General features: G+C 38.2%; 1 protein-coding gene across 2 annotated transcripts in view; it reads right to left on the bottom strand.

The window, feature by feature from the left end:
- Positions 1-2,958: 2,958 nt before the first annotated feature.
- The window catches only part of Gbe1 (1,4-alpha-glucan branching enzyme 1), a 241,974-nt gene continuing 229,974 nt past the window's right edge, over positions 2,959-14,958 (bottom strand). For both annotated transcript variants that reach the window (XM_052740985.1, XM_052740986.1), the window contains 2 exons: positions 11,354-11,471; positions 2,959-3,710 (listed from right to left, as the gene is read on the bottom strand). In XM_052740985.1, coding sequence (XP_052596945.1) covers positions 3,654-3,710; positions 11,354-11,471 — 175 coding nt within the window. In that variant the 3' untranslated portion in view covers positions 2,959-3,653. The remainder of the gene's footprint in view (positions 3,711-11,353; positions 11,472-14,958) is intronic.

Raw genomic sequence — 14,958 nt, 5'->3', positions numbered from 1 at the left:
TCTGACATTAAAAGACCTACAGGGAAGTGTACTAGACTATTACCAGTTTCTCTAAAACTAGCTATACTAAGACAGAGAAAAGGAAATTGTATTTAGTTAGAATACTTAATATTTTATTTGTCTATTTAAAAAAATAATTCTCACCTAGCAATATACATTTACAGCTCTTCTCGGTATGTTGAGGCAGTGGACATTAATGGGGGAACACAAACAACTTAGACTGATAAAAATCTAACTTCACACTGTGAGCTATATTGAATATAGAGGAACTGTAGTTCTAATTACTCTGGTCATTTAAAATCTTCCAGCAGCACACGATGAAAGAAAATGGGTTTTAATGGTAAGCAATTTCTTGTGTTAAAAACAAACAAACAAATACCTACCTCAGACTTTGCAAGAAGGAGAACCTGAGTTCAGTTCCTGGAATTCATGGGCATGGTGGTCTGTGCTTTGGGAAGGCAGAGACACATAAATCCTTGGGGTTCACTGGCCAGCCTGTCTAGCCTACCTGGTGACAGCCTAAGATGTGGCAGATCCTGTCTTAATAAACAGTGGCATCTGATGACATATACCTGAGGTTGTATCCTAGCCTTCACATACATACGCATGCATGTGCATCCATACTGCAGCATGCACACCTGTACACACACACACACACACACACACACACACACACACACACATACACACACACACTACCTGATGCAAAACAATCATCTCAGTCATCTTTCCTTATATACAACAAACGCAATAGTAAGAATTTTATACCAGTACAAGGAATGTCATATTTGCACATCATGCTATTATCACTAATAAGTACAGAACACAAACCATGGAAACACGGAGACAGGAGATACGAAGCTCCTCGAGGAATGTGGCCAGGTCCCTCCCCTGGGAACCTTCAACCATCAGGTCTACCCACAGAACACTCTTGCCGCTCTAAGGACCCAGTCCCTGCCAGCTCTATAGAGTAAAAAGCCCAAACTCAGAATTTGAAATCCCACTAATCCCCGAGCTTGCCCTGAGCTCTGGACTTGAAATCCCACCAATCTGCACCCTGGAAAGCTCATCCACTCACTCGAGGAAACACTACCTTCTGTTCAGTTCTCTAATGCTTCTCTTCTGAGAAGAGGCAGCCATCCTCCTGGGGTCTTCCCTCCCAATCAATCTCCTCTGTGAGGTTTGTTGTGCAGTGTGACTTTGTGGTGTTCCTTGGCTTCTGACTGCCAGGCTACCTCTACCCTCAGAGCTGTAACACTTACACTAACACCTTTGCATAGTGTGTAGCTGGAGTTTTCTCTCTGGGTTCCGCCAAGCCCCGGCAGTCCGACAGCCCACTTATAAAATAAACACACAGACGCTTACATTATTTAAACTGTTTGGGCTAATGGCTCACGTTTCTTGCTAGCTGTTCTTATATCTTAAATTAACCCATTTCTATTAGTCTGTAAGTTGCCACGTGGCTCGTGGCTTACCAGTACCTTACATCTCACTTGTCATGGCAGAGGCTGGTAGCGTCTCTCTGCCTCAGCCTTCCACCTCCCAGAATTCTTCTCTTCCTTGTCCCGCCTACCCTATCCTTCCTGCCTGGCTACTGGTCAATCAGAGTTTTATTTATCAATCAATCATCCACAGCACTAATGCCAGGATGGTTTCAGTCAAGCTCTTCTGTGCCCACCACTATGAGCTGGCATGTTGGGTCTTAGGAAACTAAGCTATTATACAATTGCACTTGGAAGTGAGGATACATAACATGTTTTAGACACAGATCTCCAAGGTTTTACTCAAAGTTGTCTACTCACAAAGGATGGTTAATATATAGGTTTAGCTGCAAAAGTAAATACACTCCTCATTCATTACTGTTTTAAAAATTCTAGGGTATAATACTGTTAATTTTTGTGAACTCCATCCATGCCTAGCATATTTTGATTACATTCACTCCCCTCCCCCCATTTTCTAAGCACTTCTTACTAATTATGAATCATCAAGCTGAAACAAAATAAAAACCAAGAATTAGTATTAAAGTAAATGAAAAAGTGACAACACGTTTCTCATGAATGTATCATCATTTCTTTCATGCCTAAACTGCATACCAATGACCCAAAAAAAGCACATTTATCGAGTATCCCGCTGGACTGAGAGAGTCAATGCAGCTTTTAAAGGTTCTCACTTAAAGTTGAAGAGTAGCTTAGATATCTGAATGGGTTAATATGATTTTCTTTTAAAAGCTAAATTGTCTATGTGTTGATTATGCACACACATGTAGGGCATGTTAGTGTACATGACAGCATGTCCATTATCATGCATAGAAGATGCTAGCAGCCTTCCTCTATCTCTTTTCACTTTATTTTTTGAGACAGAGTTATTTAATGAAGCCCACTATTTTGCCAAGGCTGGCTAGGCAGCAACCTCCTGGGCTTTGTCTGTCATCTTTCCCCAAACCTGAGGTTACAGGTGTACACAGTCACTCCTAGCTTTAATGTGAGGACTAGGGATTTGAACTTACATCACCTTCTGTTAATTTTATTTTCAGTTTTAATTTTGTGTATGTGCCAACATGTAGGTATGTCCATGCGAGTTTGTTTACTCTTGGAAGCCAGGAGATGATATTGGAAACCTTGTAGCTGGAGTCACAAGCAGTTGTGAGCTACCTGATGTGGGTGCTAGGAACTGAACTCAGGTCCTTTGCAGGGGCAGTCCTTGTTCTTAACCACTGAACCATCTCTCCAACCTCTGAACACAGGTTTGCTTGCTTTCACAGGTGCCCTAAGCCACAGGGCCATCTCTCCAGGACCCTGGTTAACATGATTTTAAATGAAAGAAAGAAAACGTACTAGTTGCCTGGTCCATTATGCACATGTGAACTACGTAGAGAAGGTATCAGAGTTGAGATAAAGCACACTAATATTAATTGCAAATCATTCCTTATAATACCAAAATAAAATGAGCATTTGCCAATGCAATTTAGCATTTTTTTATTGATTGAAATGAAAGACATTTTATGAAATGCTACAATTACCATTTTAAGTCTTCAGAAAGACTGAGATATCAGCATTTACTAAAACAGTATATTGACAGGAGATTACAAGATAAAACTTAATGCAAAATCAGGCACAGATAAGAATTTTATATTATCTTTTATAAGACTTGTATTTTTATGTTACCGCTACATATTTAATACAGTATTTCTAAACACAATTTGGGGAAGAAAAAAAAAAGAAAGAAACAAACTCGGTACCTCATAATTCAGACCAATAGACACTGGAACAAATAAGGCCAACAAATATCCATCTCACAAAATACTGTCTTACTACAACAAAAATAATCGTGCCTGATGAATAATTCAAATTTGAAATTAAAGGATCAAATACTTTGCCAGTAAAGTAACATTTAAAAATTATTATATATTACACTTCATTTGCAAATCCTAATTTCTCAGAAGGCTTCAAAACACACATTGCTAATATTTTAAACACATCTTCCCTTCTATCTCAGAAGCAAGTTATATATTTGCATATTCCAGCGTTGAATTTCAGCCTGATGTTTTGGCTAGACAGCCGTGTTTTTGCAAAGCTTATGCATTATCAACATTGTGGCAGCGGAAAGCAGCCAACCGGACACATCTGCCTGAGGTGGGCTAAGTTGAGGTCTCCTCAGTTTGGCAGATCCACGTTCTGAAGGATGAGAGCCACTCGGCTTGGAATGTACACCTGTCAACACAATCACATCGATGTAATTGGAAAAAATGCCGAACACGCTGTCATCGCATCAAAGTGACAGAGATATCATGCAGTCTTGCATCCAACTAAGGTTACAGTGACCAGCCATCAGAAGGCTGAAGTTCACAGTTTCAACAGTTGTGGCAGAAATCGAAAGCTATTACAACAATCACCAGTAGAGGGCTCCATGCTATTACAAAAGATGAAATTCCTCCCAGGAATGAAGGAAAGGGCTCTCTGAAGCCGCATTTCACTATTAGGTTCTGCAGCAGGGCTGCCTGCAGTTCAGAAGGTTGTGGTGATTAGAACAATAAATGCAGCAACCAGGTACTCAAAAGAACATTGCTCTTCACTAAGACAATATGTAACCTTAACATTTTTAAAAAGTTTAAGAACAAAATCTGGAATGTAACATAAGGGAACCTAAGTGTATCAGGCCTTGTCTCAAGTTAACCCAATTTAAAAAAAGAAAAGAAAAAAATAAAACAAGCGAACAAAATGAAGGCCCCTTCCTTTGACAGCCCTTTCAAAGCTCCTTTCCTCCCTGCAATCTCAGCTCAGGCCCTGCCTCTCACCATCTCCCTCATAGCCTCCTGCCACAGGAGTCTTTACGTTCCTCTCAATCTTTCTAGAATACGTCCTACGTCCTGAACTCTCTGCTTCCTTGGTTCCTATAGCTCTCAGGTCTTAATAACTCCTAGACTCATGGCCAGGTGTTTCCAGGACAGTTCCAGATCCGGAACGTTCTCCACTGCATTTTAAGTCACAGCAGCCATTTGGCTCCTTCTAAATTCTTCACACAATTTGTAATTTTTGTTTTAATTCTTTTCTCTTTTCCAGATATCTATCCTTCCTAACGGATCAGGCGCTTTATGGAAGCAGGGGTTAACTAGCTCTTGATTTCTCACAACTGTCGGGTGCTATTAGGAAAGCTGGGTACCAATAATGGCTGCATAAAAGAACAGGTAAGTAGCAGAGAAACAACAGTGGTCTGGTATGTTCTGGCTACCAAAAGCCCTCCACTGTGGCTACTCATAAAGTAATCTATATAAAATTTATAACTAATGAACCATGTGACCTGATTTATCTTATACTCATGTAAGTACTAGCAACGTAAATAATAAAAATAATATTAGAGATGGCTGATATCATTGTGAGACCTCTAGCCATCTCTTTGTTATTTTACCATATTCAGTCATTTTTATCGCTACACGAACACTTGGCTGAGAGTTTTAAAAAGTGTCCTTTATAGTTTGCAACCGAAACAAAAACATGGCTTTATAAGAAAAATAAAAATTTCAAATGTACCTTATCTTTGCAAACAGTCTCACTATTTTTGTCTAGGATATCTAGAGTAAAGAATTCCAACCATGCTTACAAAAGAAGTCAACAGACCAATGGACCTGGCTAATTTGGAGCATTAAGACACAGTCTTTTTAAAAAGATGTCATTTAAATAAAATTATATCATGAATGAAATGGCTAGAGGTTGGGATTTCTAATCTTTCCTTAAATGTAACAGTGATTTGGAAAATAATATTCATCTGATAAAAATTTTACAAATGCTAACAGTCACTGTTTAGTTTGATGTCACAATCTGACTGTCAATCAAGTATTTTAAAAAAGATAAATATTACATCCCCATAGTCATTATATGTGAGGAAATCAAGTATTTCAATGCTACCCTCTGTTTACCTATAATTTATACACTGCATTAATGTCTACAGACTTTTAAACCATATTAGAATTTAACAGCTACTGCAATTCATTTCATCCAAAAAGTATATTCTTTTTTATTAACTCACAGATATTTAAAGTAAGGTGTAGGAAACTGTTTCAACAAAGGGAAGCTGGAGGTATCTATGAATAAGGGAGGGCTACTCCATTAGATCCAGAAAGATCTTCTAATCCAAGGGACTGTGAACTTCTACAATGAAGACACAGACAAAGAAACAGATCCAAACAAATGAGAAGAAACAAAGGGGCCCAATAGTCAGGAAAGTTCATTTCCTACCCTAAGCACCCCGAGTACAAATTTAAATATATTCTGACCCTCGAAAGGGCAAACGTCTAAGGGAGGCTGTCCATGTGTTATCATCGCTGTTACTGAGGTTGAGATAGGAAGTTCTGCCATGAACAATCTTACATCAAAGAGTAATCTAAATTCCTGTAGCACCAGAAGCCAGACACAAATGTCTCACATTCTTCTCCTGTAAAATCATTCTGAGAAGATAGTATCCCATAATACTGGCAACAGGAACCTGGCAGGTGAAGTCTTTTGACGAAGTTACAAGGAGACACATGAATCAGGCTGAGGACGAATAATGATTGGTCCGTCTCAGTGTACAGCACAGTAGGAGACACATGAATCAGACTGAGGACGAACAATGATTGGTCCGTCTCAGTGTACAGCACAGTGATACAGCAGAAGAGGTCCACTCAACCTCTTATTTGGATTCTAGGTAATTACGGTAGCTACTGCTTGATCCATATCTTCACAGTGATTTATTAATGGAATATAAATAACAACTATCATTTCTAAAAAAGGCTTCACCTCTTTGGAACCTTCAATATTTCAGCTAGTTCAAATTTCAGAATTGAAAACAAGAGAATGTAAGAAGTTCAAGTTTGTAATATAGGAATTGACTTTTTCAACTTTGGCATTAGATGACTAAAAATGTTCTGAGAGTTCTCACTATATGACGCTGACCGTTCTGTGTAAGGAACTTTATGGCTCCAATTCTAGTTACACTTACAGACTCCAATACTGCCTGTTGAAAACCCTTCAGTTGGTAACCCTATAATATCTTTAACAGGAATATTGTATAATTAAAGTTTTTGCTGCACCGTTAATTAACACATGTGTTTATGTTGCTCTGGAGCCTCTATATTATAAGCAGTATTAAAAAAAAAGTTTTCCCACAAGCAAGTGATTTTTCTCCACCCTGGACATTTATGAACTTTTGAGTTTTATTCTTTACTGGGTTTCTTTGTGTATAAATCAACTTTCTTAGTGGTTAGGAAATGACTACCAATTATGCCAAAGGCTGAAGATAATTAGTGCTAACCCTTAAGATAAGATCATTAGAAACATGAACAAATTTTGGGGCCTCTAAAACTTAATGCATAAGTACTGGCTCTGTAATTCTCGTCTCACTATTTAAATTCCCAAACAGTTTTGATTTGTATGGCAAGAGGAGAGACAGACATAAGTAGATTAAACATAAATGTTTAAGTGTGCTTAAATATAACTCACATCTTGGTACACACATTCAGAAAAGATTTAGCATATATGTTATAGACCATATGTACTGTAAAACACATCTGATTACACATTCAGCCTTACACATATTACAGCGAGAGCCACATAAAGAACAAATGAGACAATGTAATATATGTCTATGAAGTCCATTGTCTAGCCATAGTCATTGTGACCTGCTTCAAAGCAAATAGCACACAATTCATCTACTGAGTGTCCAATGCATGTTAATCTACCAGCTATTTTGGCTAGTTCACAAAGACTTAACCACTACAGTAACCACTAGTGTGGCTCAAACCCCATGATCACAAAGTGATCCATTATGTCAGGCAAACTGTGTTATTTTTCTTTAGGATCATAAAAGAGTTGCAAAATTAATTGCATGATTTTGAAAAACATGGTGTCTAATGCTTGGAATGATAATATTTTAAAGTTTAGGCATGATGCTATACAGGGAAAGTGTGCTAAATTTGGCATCATCCCATTCAGATATAATATTGGTAGGGTGAAAATATAATTCACTGAAAAATAGATTAGACCTTTTTATAGGTGTTTTCCTTTTTAAAATTGACAGTTAAGGTAATTTTATTTTTTATATACATATGTTAGTTTACAAAGTACTTTCTAAGAAAAATATAATTAGCTCTCATTGTGTGTTTTAAGAGTTAGAAGAAGCAGGCGGTGGTGGCGCACGCCTTTAATCCCAGCACTCGGGAGGCAGAGCCAGGCGGATCTCTGTGAGTTCGAGGCCAGCCTGGGCTACCAAGTGAGTTCCAGGAAAAGGCACAAAGCTACACAGAGAAACCCTGTCTCGGAAAACCAAAAAAAAAAAAAAGTTAGAAGAACATATATATAATATATATAAGTAATATAAATTAATTTATATTTATTCATTGAATTCCTATATATTAATATATAATTCTATATAGGCTTTGACACAGTACATACTAATTTAGAAATATCAAGGAAACTAAACTCTAAGAATTGAGCACTTGTATTTTGCTAAAATAAGTAAACACTTCTATAGAGAGTGCCAAAGATACATTCTAACTGTTCAATTGTATTTTCAACATTTATATATGAGGGACAATAGGAAATACGTATTTGTAAGACTCCCCCATTTAAATGAAAACCCCAGTGAATCGCTACATTTAGAATCGGCACAAACACACTACATGTTGGGAAGGATCCAAGCTGACAGTGTAATTATTACCAAGCCTCCTGTTTCGGTCATATCTTTATCATCGCCATTGGCCTTGGGGGCTGAAAGGAAGTACATTTATGTGACCTTGTAGCCCCTGTGGGTAATTGAATTTACGAGCCAGAGAAGGGCAAGGGAATTTGGTCACCCCAAATGTGCCAGCTAACACAGAAGTTAACATACCAGTTCCTATGTCAGAACCTATAATACCGAGAAATGATTATGCTAAACCGGAGCTCCCCTAAACCAGCAGCACAGCAGACTAGAAGAGGTCAGCTCTACTAGTTCAGCAGCTGTGGGGTGCCCTGACTTTCCAAATGTGTTTCTGTGGTGGTGTGAATCCAGTTAGCACTGGTTTCATGGTCTTCAGTAAGGAATCACAGACAGCTCCCAGGCAGTACCTGCTGATGCCGCAGGATGCAGGTGTATTTTAAGATTCCACTGTGCTGTGTTTGCTGCTGTCTTTGAAAGCAGATTTGACACTTACTCAGCAGATCCCTGGATTATTGGGCTTGCACATTAAGCTTTCGCAAATGCTGTCTGTGAACCGGTTATGATGGGCAGAAATTTCACGGAAGAGGGAAAGTTATAGCTACTCTTCCTTTCATTACACGGGGAGTGCAGGACACAGAGGTCATCTTACTGGTGACTGTATGAGCCATAGTGCACCTAGGGGTCATTGTCAAGTACTTGATTGGATTCCAGCACTCAGAAATCCATTTAAGAAGGAGTTTCACTATAATGAGGCATTCATGTGACAGATATTTTGTTCACCTAATTTCCTGTTCCCTGTCCGTTACCCTAATTGCTTAACAGAAGAACTAGCAAGAAGGAAGTTGTTTTCACTTCAATATATATCACTTTCACTTCTATATATATATATATATATATATATATATATATATATTTTCCTGGTCCATTGGGCTCTCTTCTTCTAGCGATCACTTTATCTGCACCTGCGCACTGTGGATGGGCACTTTCTAAGTATCCCTGGCCTCTGAGAACCAGACACTGCTATGAGGAAGTCAGGCTCCCCGCCCCCTTGCTGATTGAGGTGGATCACAGCGGTGGTGTGCATAGGCTTTAGACCTTTCTTCTGAGCTTGTGGTGCACTACTGAGGCCAATCAGGGAGGGCCAGTCTCCATTCTGTCTGCTAATTTAGAAACTGTGTTCCATGTCTGTGAGATCACTTCAATTAGAGCTTAAAAAGTAACCTGGTTGCCATGACCCCTGGCTTGTTGACTGGTTTTAATTATGTCAGAATATTTTTCTCCTGAAAAACTGAATGGATGCCAAAAGCTTTTCTATCTACACCAAGGAGTGGGAGTGCTTATCAATGAAAGTAACTTCTCCCAAGGTATTTGTAACCAAGCATCCTCAGTGCCTTGATATGGTCAAGATATGAAAATGACACCTCTGACGACAAATGACCATAAGGACTTAAACACACAACTCAGGACCTTTTGTAGTTTCTGAAAAGCTTGGCACTGTTAATGGGTTTGGGCCTCCTAAGAGTCTCTTGCCATAGAGAAGATAGTACAATATGTCCTCATTTACAGGTGAGGGAAATAGCTGTGGACAGCAAATTAAATTACTCCAGTGCTAAAGCTGGCAAGTGGCAGACAGGGCACTGGATTCCAGGTCTCTTCCATGGCATTTTGTCATCATTTCACTCCGACGACAAAGCCTCTCCACAGCAAAATTCTGTTGAGATATGGGAACCTTTGGTAATTTTATCTACAAAAGAAGTTTGCTAAATCTTTCAAACTCCTTCTGTCAAATTCAAGTGGATAAAGTTCAGTTTTACTGTGGCAGGCTGCCGCTTCTCAGGTTCCTCACTGTGAGCTGAATCATCTCGCTAAACCCCTCAGGAGTCTTTTACCTTTTTGGTTATTCCACATCTTTTCGGTAATTGTCTCACACACTTATGGAACTATTTTTATCAACCGTATCGCACATGTCAAAATTGAATGCCCTGACAAGTTACAGCAGTAGTTCTTCAAAGGTGGATAGTACCCGTGCGCCCTCTCTCTTAACCATGCACAGACACTCCTTCTGTACCCACCTAAACCTACATCAGAACTATTAAAACACACTCACACCCACACGTAAGAACAGCAGCTGACTCTGCCTAGCCATTGCGCTTACATCACTGCTTAGACATCATAGCTGCAGTCTTTTCATTTATTTTATGGCTGACCCACTCTGCCCAAAATATAGTACTTTACTAAATGAAAGACTTGTTCAACTTCAAATGGTAGGGTATCATATAATAATGGATCCCAGGGGTGCCATAGAGATTTTAATGCTCCACTTCTGAACTTTTTAAAAAGTGAAGAATTTATAAAAATCTGCTTACTCGCTATGATATAGCCACATATTTGTTAGATATTTTCTGATGTCACAAATGTAAAAGAATATCTCTCACAGTGAAAGAGAATGATGGAGATCTGAGAGAGATATACAGACAGAGGGGAAATGGAAATGCAGGCACATGATCAGTCAGCCAAAGAAAATATGATTTATGTGTAACGTAAGCTTACCATATGGCCATAAATTAAACAAAGCATCCTTCCCTGTCTAAAGTGTTGCTAAACTCTACATCATCTAAGAACTGAAGCTTAATATTTGAAGGCATCATCCTATCATCTGTTTCAGCACTGAGTGTAACAAAACTCTTAATGTAAAAACCTTTTCTCAGTTACATGAATAGTCCAGAGAATTTATAGTTACAAAGAATCGAGTCTTCAATTTACTAGGTGACAGAAAAGATATGTTATTTATTTCTTCAAGATGCTTTAAATTAAACTTCATTAATAGACAATAATGTAGAAATTCATTTAATGAAATATACTGTAGAGAAAGCAATAATTAAATTACTACATAAAGAATAGACATGGTTGTAATAGAGAAAAAAAACAACAACCTGTCCCCTCAAGCCCATAGAAATGACTTTAAATCCTATCAATATTCAAGCTTTTCCTATTGTACCCAAATATCCTTCAGTATTATTTTTCCTAAGACCCTGTGTCTCTTACCACATTTTTCTGTTTTCCTTTTAGTCCCCACCTCATGTTACTATTTAAATAATCGTTTCTTTGAGCAAAACCATAACTACAAAAATGAAGAGTTAAAGTTAAAATAGAATGAAAACATCTAAAGAATCTTACTTACCAAAAGAGAATAGGGACGGCCATTATGTTCGAAAGCCTCAGTAAAGTAATCAGTACTGTGGTCCAGTCTCTGGTGTCCTCCATATTCCGGGGCATCTGAATCTAGTACAATTTTGAATGTGCAGCCCTTAAGGAACTCACAACAGTGCAGAAGTGGAAGGAGACATTATGAGTGCACTCTGAACTATGTTAAAACATGATTTTGTCATGTGCGTGTTCCTTCTCAAACATTGCAGAGGCTCTCGTTTGAAAGAGCTTCTAGACCTAGCCCCACATCCTATACCCAAAAGGTCATACACTTCATCTAGCCCGCAGGGAGATAATGCAGCCTGGCACTGAATATCCCTACTGACAGACACTCTCCTTTGCTCTGGAAGCAACTCATCCTCTCTCTGACATTCTGATCCTTACTGAAGAGAAACAGGGCTCACTGGGAATATTTCAACCTAGAAAAACCATATAGAATACACTTAAAATAAAGTTGTGATATACCATTCTGATACCTAGTTAGTTAGTTACATGTCTTTAAAATGCATTAAATATATTATAAAATGCATACATACATGCATGCATTAGACTTCTGCTTAATTCCAATTTGGAAGAACTTTTTACTCCTACCTCATTTCTGAATTCAGGGAGTTTTTAGAACCTGAATACTGGAGGAGCAAACAGTGACATGGACAAAGTGTGGTTGAGAGATTTCTACATACAGCCTCACCCCAACTACCTGGTTCTAGACAGCACATTGCTATTAATACAGCACAAGCAGCTAACCACACTGTCATTGCCACAGGTGGATTCATGTGGAAATCAAGGAATTTGCTATAATTTAATACCCAATTCTTCCCTTGCATTACCAAAGATTAAACAGGCTCTCCAGCATGCTAGCCCAGTGTCCTTTCAGACTGGCATCATCTATTTCACAGTGAGTTATCAGCATGAATATACTTACAGAAGATAACTAAAGGCTGTTTTACTAACCTTAAATGTCTAGAAATAGTACTTGACATTAAAATCCACAAGTAAATACTTATTGGTATGTAGAAAGTTGGTTTCTTCTAGCCTTATGATGAATACAGATAGTTCTAAGGCATTTTAGTTTTCTTGTCCTAGAACAGAAATATTCAGTACCACAAATATTTGTACACTTTTCATACTGTAAAAAGATCTGAATAATTGTGCATGTGAGCAATGATCAATGGCCCATCATTTTCATCCTTTTCAAACCTTGGTCTGGGTCAGAGATGTAGATGGATACACCACAGGAAATTTGCTGGAAGTTGTGACTCTCGCCTGGTCAACCCAGGTCAGTCTGCTCTGATTCACAATGACACTGATGATCAGGGGTGCTCTTGGGTTCAAAGGAAGCAGGGGTAGGGGATGGGGATTCAAGTGGTGTGTTCCAGGCTAGAAAGTGCAAGTGTACTCTAAAGTCAATGTGGCTGAAATGACTTAAGCCTATGAATGAGTTTATAGTAAAATATAGTTGGTGAACATTACTGCAGACATAGCAGATAAGTGAAACACCAAAGGGGTAACTAAAACAAACTTTAGTTCATTCTAGTTGGCCACATACTTGGATTGATGCCAAAAAGTCACAATATGGAGAGTAATGACCCCAGAATATATTTTTATAACTATTGAATTAAATTATCAACAAATTACTGGGTAGCAACACAAATCTTGGTGAAGGCTGTAAGCATGTCTTGAACATCAGTAGCTGGATTAGGAACTACCAAACGGAAGCTGTATATTAAGGGTTTCCCTGCACGGACAGGTGATATTTTAGGTGACAGAGGGTCTATATGCATTAGTCATTGTCTGAACACAGAATTGTTGGTTCTGATTATTAAAATGCTAATTCATTGAAAACTTCCAGAGTGCATCTTTGACTATGTATTTTCATAATCAATGACACAGAAAGAGCAGCATTCATACAAGGGCACATTTCTTTTTTGACACCAAAGGGGACTCTCCTATTGAAAATAGTTACTGTCTACTTTGTATGTGTGTAATTTGTAGCCACAGAGGAAAAAAACTTCTCAAAAAAGATGCAGAAGTTTCCAAATACCAGCTAGACTTAATTTTTTCTGTTCTATAATTTTTGGAAAAACTTCTTCTGTGCACACTTTTGGAATTACCCAGCTCTGTGTCTTTATTACCCAGGGAACGCAACAGCTTCCTTAAGGAAATACAGTGTTTAAATTCAGAGGTTTCTACAAAGTGAAACAAAGATAATGGCTGGGAAGTCATTTCATAGTTGTTATTTGCTACTGTGTGTTATTCAGTATCAAGAAACTTTGCCTTTACAGGACCTTGCTTAGAATTTGACTAAAGACATTAAGAGGCTATTGGAACAGCTGACTTCATGTGCAATTATTTTAAACATTCACTAACTCAAGTATTCCCTCAATCTCTTTCAAAGTATATAGGAATATAGTTTGAAAAATACAACACAGATAATTTTAACTTATTTCAAATTATCTTAATATGCTTTCAAATTACATGAATACAAATCTAATTTGTTAAGACATATCAACAGGCTGCTATTGTCTATAGCTACCTCCCCACACCTAGAAGAACTGCCTCTTTGTAAGACATTCTCAATTCAAACTGGCATTCAGGACAATCCCAATTCACTAACAGGTGATAAACTGCAAGTAGTAAGATTTTATATTAGAAAAAATGGGGAATAAATTGTCTCTAGTACCTCATTCACTTACTGCATTTATAAAATGTACAAGACAGAATGAAAGACACAGCAGTCATAAAGATTGTCTTAGTTTATATGTAATTCACATCCTATAGTGGGGAGACTAGTCATACATATGTATGTCTGTGAGTAGAGGGGAAAAAAGACATACAATGAGGTGGGGAGAGGTATATAGAGAGAGTCAAAGAGAAAAGGAAGAATTGACACTCTGTACATAAAAGAGACTTGAAGGCTGGACTAAGACATTAATATGCAATTTGTTGATTAGGTCTGATACTGCTGCACATTTAAGCCAAACATCATTTAACTAGCAGGAAACTCAACCTAGGAGTCAGGACTCAAGTATGAAGGTCAGGCAAACAACCAAATCTGGCACACCAATCAGAAGGTTAACAATGCTCAAGGATAACAAGGTTGGCTAATCTCCTACAGACATAAGCAGTCAAGAATTTAGAGCTATACATGATAGAACTAAAAAATATGGAGGCTGATGCACAACTTGTTAAAAGAAAAGTGGAAGGGGAGGGTATTCCTGCCCTGCAACAGACAACTAGGCAAGTGGGAGAGCTGGGTGGCAGGCAGAGTTCAAGGGTAGAACTGGCTGGCCCATTCTCTGCAGCTGGGTATACAGTCTATGAGAGATTCAATCAGAGTGCTAGGGAATGCTACTTCTTGCTCAGTTCTAAAGTTGAGCTTCCACGCACAAAGAAGCCAGAGTAAATACAATATGAGGAAATAAGAAAGGTGATGTTTATAGCCATCTACAGTAGTACACTTAAAAGATGGGTGTTACCAACATTGGTATCAGAAGTTTATTCTCTTAGTTTTAGATCCATTCTGATTCACTTGATCATTCATATGTGAACGGAAAATACTGAACGATTTTTTTTTCC

The sequence above is a fragment of the Peromyscus californicus genome, unplaced genomic scaffold, assembly GCF_007827085.1.
Source record: "Peromyscus californicus insignis strain IS unplaced genomic scaffold, ASM782708v3 Scaffold_16__1_contigs__length_79575227, whole genome shotgun sequence".
Taxonomy (NCBI): Eukaryota; Metazoa; Chordata; class Mammalia; order Rodentia; family Cricetidae; genus Peromyscus; species Peromyscus californicus.
This window is presented reverse-complemented; position numbering and strand designations above follow the sequence as displayed.